A 20,120-nucleotide genomic window follows, 5' to 3' on the forward strand; every position below is an offset into this window, starting at 1 on the left:
AGGTGCGTCATGACACTCTCGAAGAATCCTGGATCAAAGATCCGATACATCTAGTACACAAATTTTTCATTTCGGAACAACAAGCCATTCTAAATCATCCACTGACTTCCTGCCGCCTAAACCATAGGTGGCACAATCCCTGAGTCCTGATCAATCATACCGGTGCCATCCTGGACCTTCTGCCAATGATGACTGAAATGACTATCAGTCACCTAAAGCACTCTCCAGGATTGAAATAGATCATTGGATATCTCGGTAAATGACAAAGCATTCACCATCTTACTCTGACTTAGGGCATCCGGAACACTATTCAAAGAACATTTCCTATACCGAATCGCAAAATCAAAATCCTGCATCAACTCAGCCCATCGAGACTTCCTGCTCCTCAAATCATCCCCTTCACACACATATCGGATCGGCTAATGATTAGTCAACATGACAAATCCAAAACCATACAGGTAATGTAATAAGTGGGTTAGGGGCACTTTTCTCTCTTAGAGGTTTTTTCCCCCTAACCACGGTCTAATCTCTAAATATGGTTAGTGATTAGATAGGATTTTGTCACTTAGACAAAACCCTCATCTCTTTCATTGTACTTCACTTCAGTTCAGTACACTTTTGGGGAGTGAACTACGTTCAACTCACTCTCTCCATTTTGCTCATTCTTGCTCTTGCTTCCTTTCTTTCTCACATTTGGTATCAGAGCAGGTTCTTCATGCCCGTGCTTCAACTGCTCCATTGCTCGCAAGCTCAACCTCCAGCTCCCGCTCCTGCCTGCCCGTACAGCTCGTACGGCTGTATTGATTGCCATCCGTAAACCTGCAACGACTCCGTCCGTACAGCCCGTACCCATGCTGTACAGCTGCTGTGCATCGTCCGTACCTGCCAATCGCCGTACTGTCAGCCAGTCGCCCGCATTCCGTACTACAAGGTCGTACAGGTCGTCGTACAGCTGCATCTTTCGTCCGTGCTGCCGTACAACTGCACCAACAGACTTGTGGGGCCGTACGACCTACATTCCATACATCTGCTCCAAGTCCGTACTGCTTCTGTACAGCACCGTACGACGTCCATACAACGTACGAACTGACAATTCGTACTGTCCTGCATTCCGTACACTGACCGTACACTTCAAGTCTTCTGTGCAGGTTTCATTCATGCAGGCATACTCTAGCAATTGGTTCTTTTTTTGGCAGGCATTGATTGCAGATAGCCATTGTTTGTCTCAGATCTTGCAGAAAACGTAGAACATTCTGTATTCGTGGGCAGACATTGCAGTTGGTTTGCAGGTTGTTCAAAAATTTGGGGCTTTTGCAATTACGCTACAATTTTGCAGTGAAATTTGGGGCTTTTGCAGGCAGAGTGCAATTTGTGCAACATTTGAAGGTTTCATATCATTTGCCCTCTTTTGTATGCAATTTCCTGCAAGAAATTGGGACTTTTGCATTTGGGTTGCAATTTTGCAGGTAAAAGAGCATTTTGGAAGTTTGCAAGCATTTATGGACTCAGTACGAGTCAATTTGCAGACTTTTGCCACTTTCTGCAAATTCTATTTGCAGATTTTTTGGCATTCGGCAAAGCATTGAGGTGCATTTTGAGCCTTTGATAGGCTATGACAGTATTTGTCACTGTGGGCAAATTTTCTTTGCAAGTTTTACTTGTGCATTTGACATCCCAGAAAGGGACTTTACTTGGTCAGTTTGTTGTTTATCTAGCAAAAATGGCTCAGAACAACCCCAATGAGATGTTCGGAGTTCTCACACGAGAGGATAAGTTGGATGGCACCAACTACTCCTTGTGGAGTTTCATGGTTCGCAATATCTTAGTTGGCAGACATGTTTGGGATTATGTCAATGGAGATGAAGCAAGCCCAGATACAGTGGCAACACATGTCACTCCTACAGCTGGAGGCAAGGGTAGAGGTCAAAATGCAACACAAGTAGTTGGAGCTGCCGCTCTAGGAGCTCCCACAGCAGAGCAAAAAAGATGGGACTCTAGAGATGCACAAGCCCTTTCAGTGATTTCTCTTTCTGTCAAGAGGTTCATTATACCTCACATCGGTCATGCAAGACATCAATGGCAGCTTGGGAGATACTAGAGAGTATGTTTGCAGCAAGAAATGATGCCAGAGTTTCCTTTCTGAAGCGAGAGCTTTTTCATACGCATATGGATGAGGGAGATTCCATGAATTCCCACCTCACAAAGCTTCAGGACTTGAGGGAACAATTGCTGAATATAGGACTTCTGTTATAGGAGGAGCAGACACGCAGAAATATGGCAACCCGGGCTGGCGAGCATGCCATGCTTTCCAAGTTCAAGCCCAAGGGTAAAGGGCAGCAAAAGCCACATGCCAATCAGCCCGCACATCAGCATAAAGCTGATTCAGGACAGCCCTCTTATAAGGCTAAGGGTGATGCAGATAAGCAGAAAAAGAAGGGCATTTGTCACTATTACAAGAAGCCAGGTCATTATATTGGAGAATATAAGAAGCGCACAGCTAAAGAGAAGAAAAGGGATTTAAGTATGGCTGTGTCAGATGCATCAACTCCTCATGATGGAGGAGATGTTACAGCCAACTTTGTGGAAGAGCTCAGATTTTGCAGTGGGTAGTTCAGATGCTACAGCCACTAATGATGATGATCCTTATGCTTTTTTGACTTGCAGCTATGATCCTTCAAAGGAAGCATGCTCTCTCAATGTCAATGAGACTGTATACTTGGTATTTTAACAGTGGTGCTTCAAAGCACATCACTTCCAAGAAGAGTCTTTTTGTATCTCTGCATCCTCCACCCACCAAAAATAAGGTGACTTGTGCAAATAATAATTCTTATTCAGTGTGTGGAGTGGGAGACATTATTCTCACATCCACTGATGGCACAGATTTCAGAATTTCAGATGTACTCTATGTGCCAGGCATAAAGAAGAATTTGCTTTCAGTGTCCTCTCTCAATAGAGGAGGATTTCAGGTTGTTTTTTTATGATGATAAGTGTGCACTCGGAGACAAAGAGAATGACTATGCTTTGATGTTGTCTAGCACTTTGTATCGGAGTCCTTTTCAGCTTGATCTATATGGAAAAAGATCCGATCTTGCATTATCCGCTGCTGCGATGCAGAATGCAGAGTTATGGCATGCCAAGGCACATGAGCTATGGCAGCTTAATGACACTTCAGAGGCATGATATGGTTGATGCATTGCCTGAGTCACCTCCTCCTCATGCATGTGAGGGTTGCATCCTTGGCAAGATGCTAGACTTCCTTTCAAGAAGAATGGTGCAGTGAAAGCTACACGAAAATTACAGCTTATTCACAGTGATGTCTGCGGTCCCATGAGAACACCTGCTTTTGGGGGTTATCTTTATTTTGTTATATTCATAGATGACTTCACCAACTACACTTGGGTCTATGGTCTCAAGGCAAAATCATAAATGTTTAGGCATTTCAAACACTTTGTGGCTATGGTTAGAATGAGACACAACTCAAGATGCAGACACTTCGCACAGATTGAGAAGGAGAGTATATCTCTCATGAATTTGAGGCATTTTTGAAGGAGAAAGGTATCACGCATCAGCTTACAGTGAGGCTTACACCTCAACAAAATGGCAAAGTTAAGCAGAAGAATTGCACTGCTATGGAGATGGATAGATACATGCTTACAAATAAGAAGTTGCCTCACAGATTTTGGCTTGAAGGCCTCATGTGTGCCAACTATATTTTGAATCGGGCTCCCACAAAGGCTTTGAAGACAATCACTGCAACAAGACTGCTCCTAACTAACAATAAACACTACTAAGTTTAGTAGAATTTGCAAGAGAGTTAAGTAGTGTAGTACCTTATGTTTAGAAAAAGGGTAGGAGAGGAAGATCATGGGTTGGATCTTCAATAGAGACTTGTGAGGTCTGCACAAGGACAGGAGGAAGTCAATCCTTTTTAGAATTCAGCTAAGTATTGAACTCTTGTTGTATATTATATTTCAGTAATAAAGTACAAGTCATGAATGTCTTGCCAAGTACAACTAGAGCCCTTATATAGGTATGGCCCAGGGTAGTACATTGCTTGAGGGATTACCTCCTAGGATGCCACATGGCAACTTATGGTATCCCCTAAAAAAAGAAAAAAACACTTGCAAGCTAATAAAGGCCTTTCTACTAACTTTTAGCCTAAGTAAAAAGTAACCCTATGTTACAATCCTCCCTCCTCAAATAGAAATTTGTCCTCAAATTTGAAAAGGCTGTAACCTAGACATACAATGCTCCTTGTAAACCTGAACAGCTCAATTCTGGTCATATCAGCTGAACAATGAAGTTTCTCAGTCAAATACAAGGGAAGAGGTGGCAAGGCAAATAAAGGAACTTCTTGACAAGGAATTTATTACACATAGTCAGTCACCCTTTGCCTCTCCTATGTTATTGGTTAAGAAGAAGGATGGCTCATTTAGAATGTGTATTGATTACAGGGATTTGAACAAAATGACAGTTAAGAATAGGTTTCCTATCCCTAGAATTGATGATCTACTAGATGAGCTTAGAGGGGCAAAGTACTTCACAAAGATTGACTTAAGGTCAGGCTATCATCAAATAAGGATGAAGGAGGGAGATGAACATAAAACTGCCTTCAGGACAGAACGTGGGCTTTATCAATTCAAAGTGATGGCATTTGGCCTAACCAATGCACCTGCAACTTTCCAGGCCCTAATGAACAAGGTATTGCAGCCTTTCCTCTATAAATTTGTGTTGGTATTCTTTGATGATATATTGATCTACAGCAAAACGAAAGAAGAGCATTTATTGCATGTCTAGCAAGTATTGGAACTATTGAGGACACACCAGTTGTATGCCAAATCAAGTAAATGCACTTTCATGGCTGAAGAAGTGGAATATTTGGGCCATATTGTCAGTAGTAGTGGCATTAAGCTGGATCCCGGCAAGGTAAAGTGTGTGAAGGATTGGCCTATACCTCAGAATATCACCCAGCTGAGAGGGTTCCTGGGTCTAGCATCATTTTATAGAAGGTTTATAAGGCATTTTGCCAAATTGGCAGCTCCTCTCATTGATGTTCTAAAAAAGAATGCTTTCCAGTGGTCTGACAGTGCCAATGAGAGCTTTGAAGCATTAAAGGAGGCATTAACTTCAGCGCCTATCTTGGTATGTCCCGATTTCTCTCAACCTTTTATAATGTTAGTGGAAGGGGCATTGGAGCTGTCCTAAAGCAGAGTCATGGAGTTATTGCCTTTGAAAGTCGGAAATTGGATGACAAGGAGTCAAGTTTCCACATTTATGACCAAGAGATGTTGGCAATACTTCATGCACAGCTCTAGAAGGTCTATATGGAGCTTTGTTGATTGGCTTAGATCCTGGCTCCAACACAATTGCATGATCCACATCTCTCATGGGAGGGAGATGGTTGGGAAGATCAGCAAATACATCAGAGTATTGCTGTAATAGGACTGCATGTCTTTATCCTCCACCAACAACCCATTACCCTCTTGAGACTTGGTCAACTGAATAGCATAGACTCCACAAACACTTTTGAGGTCTCTCGTCATTCTTCTTGCAGAAATTAAGGACAATTTAGGAGATTGGTGACCCATCAAAGTGATGTTCTTACCTTCATGCATAAACTTCATATACAGTCTGTTAAGGTCCATAGAGAATTCTCCCAAGGTTCTCAACCATTGACAACCAAGGACAATGTCAATAGGTCCCATTTCCAAGACAAATAGATCTCCATGAAAAGTATAGTCTTGAGAAAGTTGCACTTGAGCAGCCTGACAATATTGCTTACTGTGGGAATGCTGACCATTAGCCACCTCAACTTTGATCCCATGATCCAAAGTGGATGGGCATAACCTCATTGTTTGAAGTGTCTTTGCATTAATGAAGTTATGAGTGCTCCCACTGTCAACCAAAATGTAGACTGGTCTGTTATTGATTGTTCCTTTTAACCTAAGGGTTTAAGAGCCCTTGCAGTCCATAAAAACATCAAGAGATATGCTGTACAAAATTGATCGTGTATCCCAATACACTTCATCGTCATCAACAGCATCATTTCCATCAGAATTTCTTATCTCATCCTCATCACCTTCAACAACTTCAATGTTCCATTGTCTAGATCTATTTGAGCACCTTGGTAAACTATCATCCATAAGCATGGTGTCAAACATGGATAACCCACCTCGATCAAAGGGAAAGGTGGTCCCCTTTTTGGAATTATGATCCTCATCATCATCAAGGCCTTCATTCACAAAGTCCTGATATTCATGAAATTCAAAGTCTGGTGCAGAAGTATTAGGAGATAAATCCTCATCAATCTCTAGAATCAAGCTCAACTTTGCTCCTATTTTTGCTTTGCACACATTCCTATGTTCAGGGGTCCACTTCTCACCACAAAGGTAGCACAAATTCTTCTTCTTCATGTCATCAATAATTGCTTGAGATAACTGCTTAACCAACTTGTTCCTTTTATCACTCAGATCATCCTTTGGAGTGGGTTTAAAGGATGACTTTACATCTGCAGCCTTGTAAGCCTTAGGTTGTCCCATGCCACTGCCATACACTATGGGGAACCTAGAAATAGAAGAAGTTGTAACAGGTGCAGGAAGTTTGCTTTCATCATTGGAAACCCCTTTGACCATAGGTTTAGTTCCAAAGTGACCAATACCCAAAGTCTTCTCCTTCCCATTGTATGTGGGTTCATAAAGTTCTGCCAACTGCATGGCCTCTTTAAGAGAATTGGGCTTTTGAGCTGCAACATCTGAAGCAATACTAGGGTGCGGACCATGGATGAACTTGAGCATTCTAACTCTTTCATCAATACCATGAACAAACAGAGCCAATTTCCAAAACTGTTTGATATAAATTTTCACTGATCCTTGGTGAGTAAGATCATACCGCTTACAAATATATTGATCCCTAGTAAAAGGAGATATAAAAGTTTTAAGCATTTCAGCCTCGAATTCATCCCAAGCATTAAAAGTTAACCCTTCTTGCTACAGATGCCTCCACCAAGAGTAGGCATAATCTTCCAGATGAAGAACAGCAAATCTGATTTTACCTTGATCACCCTTTGGATATAGAACGAAGTAGTATGAACAGGTCCTTTTGGTTCAATAGATCTAACTGTTTGTATATATTACTGGAATGTCATTGCTGCCCTAAGGTCTGCTGGTAGCAACTTATATTCATGGAATTTTTGACACTACTCTTCAGCTGCTGAACTGTTATTATTAGGAGTCTTACCATGTGCTGAATCCTTATCCATATGAGCTGTAACTCCACTAGAGTGATAGGTCCTTCGAGCAGAAGCCATAAAACCAACCGGTTCAGTTACATGTATAGGATGATCATCATCATCATCTGAACCTGAGTCTCCATCAATTTGGGGATCCACAGGTCTCTTCCCATCATAAATTTGGCTTCTCTTGAACTGGTCCAACCTTTTATTAAAAGTGGTAGACATGTTTTGCATCCTTTGGTCAATCCTCTAATTATCGGTCAATCCTCTAATTATCGGTCCATACAACTCTTTATGATCTACTCTTGGTTAAGGGATGTTTGTACTTGAGAAGTTGTTGCCAAATCCCCTTGAACATTGCCAACATGAGGATCATTGGGTTCAAAAACTACAGTCTAATCATCAATTGCTTCCTTCTCTAAGATGGAATCAAGGATACCCATTGTCTGCTTACTAGCTTGACCCGTAGACCTCTTTACAAGCATCTTTAATGACTCGAATCAAGAGTAAATGCACTGTCTTAAACCGTAATCAAGAATAGCTCAATTTCCAAGGAGTAGCAGACTGTTGCAATCCTTTTGCACACTGTGTAAACCAATCTGTATAGAGACCTATGTAGGACTAAGCTATAGACAGAAGCACCGTTCGACAATATATTACTATACCAAACTGCCAGTGAACAGTTAGGTCACTGTCCATGTCGCTAAACTCCAGTGTAATCCTTCTTCATTTGACACGAAGCTTTGTGGAGTGGTTCCAGCATTTAGAACAACACCTCAGCAACAGCCACGAATAATTTTGAAGAGATATGTAGACAAATCGTTTACTAGGCAGCGTACGCGTCAATTCCAAACAAGAAAATCGAGAAAGATCCCACACAACAGACCTGTAACTTACTGGGACTAGGTGTGGGAGTTCCAAAAGTAGAGGCGAACCCTTGGAGGAAGGCAAATCAAAAACCGGAATAGTCAGCTCCTAGATCATCGCAGATCTTCTTAGCCAGGAGTCGAATTCCTTCATAACTCCTCCATCGAAGCTCGGATCTCCACCAAACTTAGAGGGCAGACATTGGAGCTTAGTGCGATTAGTTCAAGCCATATCTGACTTATTTTGGTGCAACGAAGCCTCAAATCGTTAATTTCTTCACATTCTTGCCCCAAAGAGAAAAAACCCTCAATGTTGACTCAATCCTCCATCCCTTTAAGAATCTCACACATAGAAATGATCAGGGAAGCAAGGGCTTTCCACTGATGTAAGAAGCCCCAAATTCTGAGCACTTCGAAAATCAGGGTTTCTCAGAGCCTTCCATGTGGCAGCTCACAACAGAGAGCACTTCGGGCGCTGAATTTTTGCAGAGAGGTAGGCCCTAGGCTCAAGAGTAGATGCTCCAAATTTCAAAGTGATGGGACAAAGAATTTCCCACAAATTCCCACGAAATGTGCTCTGATACCAATGCAACAAGACTGCTCCTAACTAACAGTAAATACTACTAAGTTTAGTAGAATTTGCAGGAGAGTTAAGTAGTGTGGTACCTTATGTTTAGAAAAAGGGTAGGAGAGGAAGATCATGGGCTGGATCTTCAATAGAGACTTGTGAGGGGCTGCACAAGGATAGGAGGAAGTCAATCCGTTTTAGAATTCAGCTGAGTATTGAACTCTTGCTGTATATTCTATTTCAGTAATGAAGTACAAGTCATGAATGTCATGCCAAGTACAACTAGAGCCCTTATATAGGTATGGCCCAGGGTAAGTACAAAGCAATATTGCTTATGGGATTACCTCCTAGGATGCCACGTGGCAACTTATGGTATCCCCTAAAAAAAGAAGAAAACACTTACAAGCCAATAAAGGCCTTTCTACTAACTTTTAGCCTAAGTAAAAAGTAACCCTCTAATACAATCACTTCCTATGAGGCATGGCATGGGAGAAAGCCTTCAGTAGACCATTTCAGAGTTTTTGGTTGTGTTACATATGCCCACGTGCCTGTGGAATTTCGACACAAGTTGTCAGATAAGGCACTTAAATGCATTTTTGTGGGGTATAGTTCACAAAGCAAAGGCTATCGTCTCTACAATCTTGCTACAAGCAAGATTTTTGTGAGTAGAGATGTTATATTCTCTGAAAATTCAGCACATACACATGCTGAATTTCAGATTCCAACTTCTACTGAAGATGTGTTTGAGGGGATGCTTCCTATAGCATTTGGTTCCCCCACTAAAAATCAGAATTTACAGCAACCTCCTCCTAGCTAAATCTGTACCTCCACAGGGTGTGGATGAAGTTGTCAGGCAAGAGATTCAAGAGATGAAGCGAAAGCGAGTGGAGGAGAGCAAGACCAAGACCACAAGAGTGGTGGGTGTGAATCGAGAAGCGAGGTCACACCACAACCCTCAAGAATATATTAGGATAGACACTTGGGTGGAACTGGTTCGGAGTGAACCGTGTTCACACTGTAACCTGTAACAAAAAGGTGTACATGAGGTGGAACAGGGCCTTAACCCCAACAACCTCCCAACTGAAGGCAATGTGCCTCAAAAAATCAGAAATTACAGCAAGTACATATAGAATGTACAAGGCCAAAACATGAGATATGGCCTATCCAACACCCATCAGTGCCCTGCAATGTGCAAACCGCTCTGCTGGCAAGATCTTGGTGAAAAGATCCGCAGGGTTATCATCAGTATGGATTTTGACAAGTTCTAACAACTTGTCATGCAATACCTCACGAATAAAGTGGTACTTAACATCAATGTGCTTGCTCTTCTGATGAAAGACCGGATTCTTTGCCAACATAATAGCACTCTGGCTATCACAATGCAAAGAAGGAATATCCCCTGAAAAACCCAAGTCTCCCACCAGACGTGAAAGCCATATGGCCTCCTTGCAAGCCCCAGTGGCTGCAATATACTCTGCCTCCGTGGTAGACAATGCTGTGCATCTCTGTAACCTGGATATCCATGAAATAGCACCACCTGTGAAAGTAAACACGTAGCCCATGGTGGACTTACGGTTGTCTGCATGCCCTGCATAATCTAAATCTGTGTATCCATGCACTTCTGCATCTTGCTTGCCAAAACATATGACACATCTTGAGACCCTTAAGGTATCTCAATATACCCTTAATTGCCTCCCAATGCCTCTTACCGGGGTTAGCCATATATCTACTGACCACTTGTTAGAAAATACCCAACAGAGGGTACACGCAGCGGAAATAATGCCCAGGAGCTCACACAGTGTTGTGCAGTGTGGGTGTGGAATCACAAACTTCTTTACTTATGTGCATTCAATAGGTGTGCAGACTCATCAATAGACAATGAACCAAACTAGATAAAGAAACCACCAAATAATATATTTCCGTCCATAAATATGGACACAATATAAAATAGACAGATCCAGAGTCCCACCAATGGTGTGGTCCTCTGATCTTACCACAAGGTCCTCCTCCTATCTGCTGGCTATCTCTAGACTAGAGTCCGCGTGCTCCACCTCGAGCGTAAGTAAACTTTCTGTCTAGAATGATCCTCTCCACCTTGCTGTCTGGAAACCAGTCTAGGTGGGCAGCCTCCTGGCTAAGTCTGCAGCCCTGCTAGCACCTCTCTATCTTCCTGAATGTAGGTCCAGAGGGTGGCTACCTGCTGCTCCTTTCTGCTCTGGATCTGCTGCTGCAAGTGATGTGAAATGAGGCCTGAATGGCCCCCTTATATAGCCCTCAAGGGCCTGGCCAGCCAACCGACCCAGCAGCCCTAGAAAGGGCCGACTGCTGGTCGGTTCAGCCACCTGCCCCTGGCCGACCAAAACCGACCCACAGCTCCCTATTTATGGGACTGTGGGCGGCCCTTTTGGGGCACACATTACAAGGGCCTTTGGCCCACCTTTCAAGGGCAGATGCCCTATAAATATAGGGTCCAGTCCAGCCTCTGATCCCCCTCTTTGCTGCGTGACCCTGCGCCACTGTCTGCCTCCATGTGAGGCCTGTTCCAGCCTGCTGTGCTGGCCTGCCAGGTTTGTTTCCAGGCCCCAAAGTACTGCTGTTTCTGCTGCTGTCAATGCGCCTTGTTCAGGGCTTGCTGCAGGTCGAGATCCTGCCTGCAACCCTTGCCATCCAGGTCGCTTCTTCCGTGACTGCATCCTGCCCATGCTCTCCTCATATGGGGGCTTACAGATGGGGCGGTGACTTCTCCAACACCACTCCCACTGCAAAAGCAATATCTGGTCTAGTAGCAACCATGGCATACATCAGACTGCCACATGCAGAAGCATAAGGAACCTTGGCCATCTGAGCCCTTTCATCATTTGACTGAGGGCTGTCCTTTTGGCTGAGTTTCAAATATGGTGGCAAGGGTGTGCTCAAAGCCTTCCCCTTATCCATATTGAACCTCTCCAGGACTTTGCCAATGTACTCTTTTTGAGAAAGATAGCGTAAACACTTTGACCTGTTCCTCACAATCCGCATACCAAGAATGTGATTTGCATCACCAAGATCCTTCATGTCGAAGGGTTTTGTGCAGTTTTGCCTTCAAAGCATTCATATCAATAGATGAACTTCCCAGCAATAAGCATATCATCCACATAAAGAATGAGTATAAGAAGACTACCATCTCTTGCCTTCTTAGTGTAGAGACAATGATCATGATCAGACCGTCTGAATCCTTGTGCTTTCATGAAAGCATCAAACTTGTGATACCACTCTCTGGGTGCCTGCTTGAGCCCATAAAGACTCTTCTACAATTTGCATACAAGCCCTTCTTTTCCCTTGACTTGATATCCTTTGGTTGCTGCATATAAATATCTTCGTGAAGGTCTCCATGAAGGAAGGCCGTCTTCACGTCCATTTGGACAAGATCCATGTCCTGACAAGCAACCAAAGCTAAAACAGTCCTCAATGTAGTCATCTTGACTACAGGAGAAAAGATTTCATCAAAATCAACTCCCTTTTCCTGCTTGAACCCCTTAGTAACTAATCTTGCTTTGTACTTGGGCTTAACATCCCCTGGAGTGATCTTCAACCTATAAACCCACTTGCATGGTAGGACTTTCTGGCCTGCAGGCAACTGCACTAGATTCCATGTCTGATTCTTCTCAAGAGATTGCATCTCTGAAACCATGGCTTTCTGCCAATTCTTTGCGTCCTCCCTCTTCATGGCTCCTTTAAAGCACGAGGGTTCACCACAATCTGTCACCATGATGTAATCATCAAGTGCATTCACCCCTGGAACAAACCTGTCAGGCATCCGGGACACCCTGGTGCTCCGCCTAACCCAACCATCTTGATTAGGTGGCTGATTTGCTTGCTGTTCCAGCATATTTTGGGGCTGTACAGCCTGCTCTGGAAGCACATCTTGCAGAATCTCAGGCTGCATTTGTGGCTCTTCCTGTGGAGGATAATATGGAGCATTAAAAGCCGGATGTGGCTGCTGATTTTGACCATTTTGGACAGCATTTTGATTGGCATTTTGTGGTTGTCCTGGAGGTCCTTCCTCCTCAAAAATGACTCTTCTCACTCCAATGGTATTGATAGGCTGTTTTTGCATCCTATCTTCTCGAAAAATCACATCATTGCTCCTCACAATCTTGTGAGATTCAGGGTCCCACAACCTGTAACCCATCTCTCCATTGTCACCATACCCAAGAAAGATACACTTGCGTGACTTGGGTCTAATTTGCTGCGTATTTCCCTTCTGACATGCATAAAGGCCTGGCAGCCAAACACCCTGAGATGTTTGTAAGAGGGTGGCTTTCCTGACCACACCTCCTCAAGTACCTTCAAATCCAAGGCCCTGTTGGGTGACCTATTGATGAGATGTACTGCTGTCTTAACAGCTTCTGCCCAAAAACCATGGGTCAATCCTGCTTGTGAGAGCATGCTAAGAGTCCTCTCTTGAATGGTCCTATTTGCCCTTTTAGCCACGCCATTTTGTGGAGGATTGTAGGGAGCGGGCAACTCCCTCTTTATCCCCTTCTCATCACAAAATGTAGTAAATTCCCTTGAGAGGTATTCCCCTCCATTATCAGACCTGAGGCATTTAAGCTTCTTTCCTGTCTGATTCTCAACAAGTGCCAACCAAGTCTTGAAGACTTTGAACACATCACTCTTATGCTTAATGGGATAGACCCATATCTTCCTGGATGCATCATCAATAAAAGTGACAAAATACTTGGCACCGCCCAAAGAAAGGTTGGGCATTTCACATACATCTGTATATACCAAAGTTAGGACTTCTTGCTTAACATTTCCAGCCTTTTTATGGGCTGATTGCTTATGTTTGCCATAAATACAATGATCACATGCTGAAAAATCAGAAAAATTAAGTCTCGGCAAGTAACCCAAAGAAGACAATACTTTCATTCCTTTCTAGCTTATATGGCCCAACCGGCTATGCCACAATGAAGTGTGTGGCTGCTCGGTCACATGGATTACATTAGCATCAACACCCTCAACATACAATGGATACAAGGTGCCTGATTTGCAGCCCTTGGCCACAACCATATTTCCCTTAAGCACCTTCCACATAGAATGACCAAATTGGGTGAGATACCCTGCATCATCAAGCTGCCCAGTGGATATCAAGCTCTTCCTGAGCTGTGGCACATGTCTCACATTGTGCAATACAAATTCAGAACCATTTGGGAATTTTAGATGCACATCCCCAATGCCAACAACGTCACAGGCATAATCATTCCCAAGTTTCACGCATCCTTTTTTCCCTGCATCATACGAAGCAAACCACTGCTCATGAAGAGTAACAAGATCGGATGCACCTGAGTCTAATAGCCAATCCTGTGCATACCAGCCATCATTGGCCACAAGAAAAGAACTATAACCAGAGGAGGCAACAAGTATGACATCGTCATTATCTTCATCACTGCTAATCATTGCATTGAGCTCCTCAAGTTTAGCCTTGCCCTTGGTGTCTTTGGCATCTCTTTTCGCATCTTTGTCCTCTTCTTTTCTTTCCTTATCCTTGCCTTTGTTTTTCAGCTGAAAACAGTCCCTTTTAATATGCCCCTTCTAATGGCAGTAGTGACATTCAAGGTCCTTCCTAGGACGGGACTGACTGCGAGATTTTCCTTTATTTTGGTTTTCCCCTCTATTTTGCTGCCTACCTCTGCCCACAGCCAATGCACTTGCATTCTTATTTTCACTGCTATTCTTACGCCTCACCTCTTCCTGCAGAAGAACGCTTTCCACATCTTGGCATGACAATCATGTCAAGGCAGGGGCTGAATTGCTTATGGCTGTAGCAAAAGTATCCCAACTGTCAGGGAGGGTACTCAAGAGAAAAATGGCCTTCACCTCATCATCAAAATTCATTTTCTGATTTGTGAGTTGGCTGAATATAGAGTGAAACTCATTGAGGTGAAGTGAGAGGGCTGTCCCCTCTTTCATGCTTAGTTTCATGAGCCTCTTCAACCAAAACACTTTACTAGCTGCACTCTGACTCTCGAAAAGGGACTCAAGTTTTTTCCATATGCTGTAAGCGGTGGCTTCATTCTCTACATTGAAGTAGATCTTCTTAGAGATGGTCAAAAGAATGGTATTCTTGGCCTTCTCATTCATGGTTTCCCACTGAAGGTCACTAACTTCATCGGGCTTGATCCCTTTATACTTGATAGGCATATTTTGATCTTTCTGGACCAACACATTGTATATTTGCTTCTTCCAATAAGAGAAATTTGCATTCCCCTCCAACTTCTCGATGTTCCAATAGTTGCCTTCGTTGATTGAAGACATGATGATAAGCCCAAATAGAAGCAAATAAATACACCTAAGGCACAGAGAGCCTCAAAGTCACGTGCTGTGACTAAATGCAATGTTGTCCACTCTCCAAAACTGTAAAAAAAAACAGTAAAAGAAAAAACTCTAAAAGTCCCCAAATCTCTTCCAAAATTGGCCTGCACTTGTACAAAAACTGTTACAAAGGTCCCCGAGCCTTGACAAGTGACCAAATGTCACTGTAGAATGAATGATCAAGTGACACAAATATCCCAGATTGTTTAGCACGTGTTTGGGCAAACTCTCCCACCTCAAATAGGCATATGAACACTGTCACAAGGCTAAACTCAGAACTGAACTGAGTTTTCACACTCTCCAAGAGTGTACAAATGCGCTGTCCACAACAAGAAGCATTTACCCAAAACTAACCTGATTGCAAAATCTCCTCTTTTGTCAATGCATTTGACACATAGACATGTGAATCCCCTTCCAAAACTGTCTACAACAGCCAATGACACCAATTTGAGCAAAAGCCCCTTGTTTTGGCATCTATTGAAGAGAAATTTCGTCGAATAGGCATCCACAAGTGCGTACAAGCACTCTAGCGTCAAAAGCCCCAAATTTCTTGCATGCAATTTCTGCAATTTCCGAGAATGCACCACGATGTGCACCAAATCCTCAAATTTCTGCCCAATGTGACCAAATGTCACACAATCCAGCTGCCCACTTGACAAATGTCAAGTGTACCTGCGAACCACGTCTTAAATACCTCGAAGAAGGATGTTCCCACGCACGAGATTAGCGAGGTCACGGCCCACGAAGGGCGTAGAACAGCAGCGGAACGCGACCCAACGAAAAAAAAGAACGCGTAGGCAGTCAGAATAAAACGCGTCCGTATCAAAACTTCCTCGTCGTGCACGTTGTACGGAACGTACAGACCTTGACGCTGTAGCGTCCGTATCAGAACTTCCTCGTCGTGCACGTTGTACGGAACGTACGGACCTTGACGCTGTACGGGCCTTGACGTTGTACGAACGAAGCCACCAGTCTGATACGGGAAGCAGACGGGGAACTTCTGGGCTGAGGGTGAGGACGCAGGATAGAGATGATGAGCCAAAGCTCTGATACCAGTTGAAGTGAAAGCGAGTGGAGGAGAGCAAGACCAAGACCACAAGAGTGGTGGGTGTGAATCGAGAAGCGAGGGCACACCACAACCCTCAAGAATATATTAGGATAGACACTTGGGTGGAACTGGTTCGGAGTGAACCGTGTTCACACTGTAACCTGTAACAAAAAGGTGTACATGAGGTGGCACAGGGCCTTAACCCCAACAAGAGATACACGCAGCCAAAACAGTCCCGAATTGGTTGCTACAGACTCTCAGGGAGAGTAGGCTTGAGGCCCCATTGCCTGGCAGGACTCATAGTGCATTACTCTTTCGATTGAGACAGCTTATGCAAGGACTCTTCTTGATGAAGAGGAGCCTGACTCTTTTGAAGAAGCGAAGGATAATGTGCATTGGATGCATGCCATGCACAATGAGTTGCAGTCCATAGAAAAAAATCAGACTTGGGATGTTGTGGATTTGCCACCAGGTAAACATGCCATTGGTACCAAGTGGGTTTTCAAGGTAAAAAGGAAGCTAGATGGGTCTATTGACAGAGGCATTGTGCCTCACAATAGCATCCAATAGTGCAGCTTCCAGCAAAGTAGAAAGGAGGAGCAGAGCACCTCCCTTGGGGGCTACATCCAAAAGCTGAAGGAGTGCTAGTGTTGCTGCAGACTTAGCTCAAGTGCAAGGCTGACAGTTTGGCTGTCTTCTAGGGCAGCAAGGAGCTGAGGTCATTCTGGACAGAGAGGCTACTACGGTCGAGGTGGAGTACGCAGACTCAGGGTTCTAGAAGAGACTAGCAGATAGAGAAGGACCTTTGGTAAGATCAGAGGACCACATCATTGGTGGGACTCTGAATATATCTCTTTTGTTGTGTTCATAGTTTTGGACGGAAATATATTGTTTTGGTGGATTCTATATCTCGCTCTGTCTACTGTCTATTTCCTGATCTGCACATATATGTGATGCACATTAAGTAAACAAGTTTGTGATTCCACTCCACACACACTGTTTGGTAAGATCAAAGGACCACACCATTGGTGGGACTCTGAATCTATCTCTTTTGTTGTATAGTTTTGCACGGAAATATATTGTTTTGGTGGATTCTAGATCTGGCCATGTCTACTGTCTATTTTTTGATCTGCACATATATGTGATGCACATTAAGTAAAGAAGTTTGTGATTCCACTCCACACACACAGTGTGAGCTCTTGGGCTATTCTATCAGTCTTCCGTTGTGCGTACCCTCTGTTGGTTGATTTCTAACAGTTGGGTCCTACAGCCAAGATGACTACCATATACACGGTCATAGCTTTGGCTGCCCACCGTCAGTGGCCAATCTTTCAAATGTCTTAAATGGAGAGCTTCGGGAGGAAGTTTATGTTGAGCAACTTGAAGACTTCTGGAATCCAAGAGAGTCTGTAGGCTTTGGCTCATCGCGTAGCTCATCTAATGCGAACCTCTACTCTTCGCAGAAGGAGGTAAGACCATGATTATCATCCTTTATGTAGATGACTTGATTGTCACTGTTGATCATAGGAGGTTAAAGGACTCTTGATGCAAGAGTTCGAGATAACAGAATCGGGACTTCTTCACTACTTTCTTGGAATAGAAGTTTGGCAGAAAAAGGATAGCATCTTCATTTGTCAAGAGAAGTATTTCAAGAAGATTCCAGATGGAGGAATGTAAGGAAGCACCAACCCAATGGAGATCAGGACAAATCTGAGCCGCGAGTGTTGCAAAGGTCACCTCCCCATCTGTAAGCCCTCATATGAGGAGAGCATGGGGAAGGTGGACTTGGGTCCTGAGAGAAGGCCACATGGGCAGCGCTATGGCTGCCATGGGGGCAGAGATCAGAGAAAGAAAGAAGAACCTGGTGGAGCCATGGTGGCTGCAACAAATGAAGCTCATGGATGGGACGTTGGCTATGGAGGTTCAGCCTGCTGTCAGAGGCATGTTTGGAGCAGCACCAAAGGGCGAAGATATCCCAGGAGGTAGGCGCTTGTATGGCGAGCCAGTGGCAATGGGTGTGGGCAGGAAAACAACCTGGAACAGGCCTTGAATGTGGCGCAACATGGAGGGGGTGACCAGCAGGCTGGTCGGCCAGGTATAGGGCTAGTAGGGCTGGTTCCAGCCAGCCTACCATGCCTAGAAGAGGGCACAACAGGAGGGGCTGGACCCTGCAATAAATGGAGGGTTTTATGCCCTGGAACAAAGGCTTGCAAAGGGCCAGTAAAGACCCTTATATAGGGCCCTGGTTGGGCTGGTAGGGGCAGCCAACCAGTCAGCTTTTTTGGGGCAGACAAAGTCGGCCATTCTGGTCTCGAAAAGTCGGCTACTGCAAGCAGGCCCTGGGCCTATAAAAGGGGGCCATTCAGCCCTCACAGATCATTCTCTGGAGCAGCAAAATACAAGCAGCAAGGAGCAGCAGAAGACCTACTCTTGGAGCCTATTCCCGGAGGACCAGGAGCAGGAAGAGCTGCAGACTAAGCTTGAAGGGCTGCCTACCTAGGTTGAGTACAGGCAGTAAGGTAGAGAGAACCATTCTGGACAGAGAGTCTACTACGCTCGAGGTGGCACGTGGGCTCAAGTCTAGAGATAGCCGGCAGATAGTAGAAGTACCTTGTGATAAGATCAAAGGACCCAAGGTTTTTGAGGTATATCAAAGGTACATCCAGTTATGGGATCACATATTGCACTACGAGTGAGCCTGGTGGGTTCTATCATTCAGATTGGGTTGGAGATTGGGATGCACGGCATCAAGCTACTGCTTCATGCTTACGTCAGGTGCCATAAAGGGCGTATTATTTGGGTAGTGATGGCTTTAATGGAGGAGGAAAGTAAGCTAAGTTGGTAGGGTTAGCTCTTGGGGCTATTTAGCAAGAAAGGGTCTAATTTACCGGGTGAAAGGGAGCCCTACAACGTCCCTCTCTCCCGCTCTCGTTTTCTTTCTCTATTCCTCTCCCTAATGCCTCCTTTCCTCATTCCCTCTGTCTTCCCCTTCGCTACTCATTCCCTCTGCCTTTCCCTTCGCTACTTTTATCTCGTCTTTTCCCTTCTGTCCTTACAAAATTCCCGCTACCAGTTAACAACAAGGTATACAGCTTGCCACATTTTTCCTTTCGTTTAACAGGCCAAGTCGTAAAGAGAGACCTGAGACTATCTTTTTCTTTATGTACGTGAAGAACCTTCGCTTCAGCTTCTAGGCATTCACCAACAAGTGCAGGTTCTTTGAATCTTAATCTTTTCGTCTCGAATATCACCCCAGGCTAGTCCATCGTAAACCCAACAGTCAACAGGCATCATTTCTGACCTCAGTTATAGCAATACTAAACCGAGTGAAATGACGATATTTTTCACACTCACCAGATTGGATCCTATGACAGCAGGAAAAAGGCTTGCACAAAGCATGCCGTGGACGACGCAGCCCTTGAACCCTGCAGACCGTGCCGCTGCTTCCTCCGTGTGAATGGGATTGCGATCACCAGACAGCTCTGAGTATGCAGCCACGTCTTTCTGATGAAAAGCATGCTCCAGACTGAACACGTGCCCCTCGGAAACAGTTCCACGGCTGGTAGGAATGGAGGAGAAGAAGTGTCTGCATTTTGTAGCCGGCCTTCGAAGCCGCGATGCTATCATGATGCTCTACCTGTGTAATGAAATTCTGATTCAAGCTCCATATCCATTGTTTTGTCTCCAAACATACACAACTTCAAATAGGACACATTAACATTGAGCGATGAATTTTAATCGGGCATTAACCTATGCCATGGGAGACGAATTAAGGAGGAAGCCAGTGGAGAATTCTAGAACATAGTGAATTTGAACAGTAACATGATCAGTGGAGAATTCTAGAACATAGTGAATTTTAACATTAACATTGAGCAATGAATTTTAATCGGGCATTAGTATTAATCGAAATGGCGCAATGCCCGATTAACCTATGCGATGGGAGACGCACTAAGGAGGAAGCCAATTAACCTATGCCGATTAGTGGAGAATTCTAGAACATAAAGAATCTAGAAAGTTCCAACTGCCGCCCTACACGAATATACGAGGCACAGA

At 44.1% G+C, this 20,120-nt stretch overlaps 1 protein-coding gene across 3 annotated transcripts in view; it reads right to left on the reverse strand.

Annotated features, from left to right (window-relative positions):
- Positions 1-19,850, reverse strand: part of LOC147891574 (3-hydroxyacyl-[acyl-carrier-protein] dehydratase FERN, mitochondrial-like) — a 31,917-nt gene extending 12,067 nt beyond the window's left edge. The window contains exons 1-3 of one of the 3 annotated variants that reach the window (XM_087388925.1): positions 19,818-19,850; positions 19,422-19,704; positions 18,984-19,324 (exon numbers count right to left, since the gene is read on the reverse strand). In XM_087388925.1, coding sequence (XP_087245051.1) covers positions 19,061-19,324; positions 19,422-19,694 — 537 coding nt within the window. In that variant the 5' untranslated portion in view covers positions 19,695-19,704; positions 19,818-19,850 and the 3' untranslated portion in view covers positions 18,984-19,060. Of the gene's footprint in view, positions 1-18,983; positions 19,325-19,421; positions 19,759-19,817 lie in introns of those variants that run through there. The other 2 variants (XM_087388927.1, XM_087388926.1) reach the window with 2 other exon arrangements.
- Positions 19,851-20,120: the final 270 nt, after the last annotated feature.

This window comes from Dipteris shenzhenensis, chromosome 17 (genome assembly GCF_047967505.1).
Source record: "Dipteris shenzhenensis isolate YYH24624 ecotype China chromosome 17, Dip_SZ_1.0, whole genome shotgun sequence".
Classification (NCBI taxonomy): Eukaryota; Viridiplantae; Streptophyta; class Polypodiopsida; order Gleicheniales; family Dipteridaceae; genus Dipteris; species Dipteris shenzhenensis.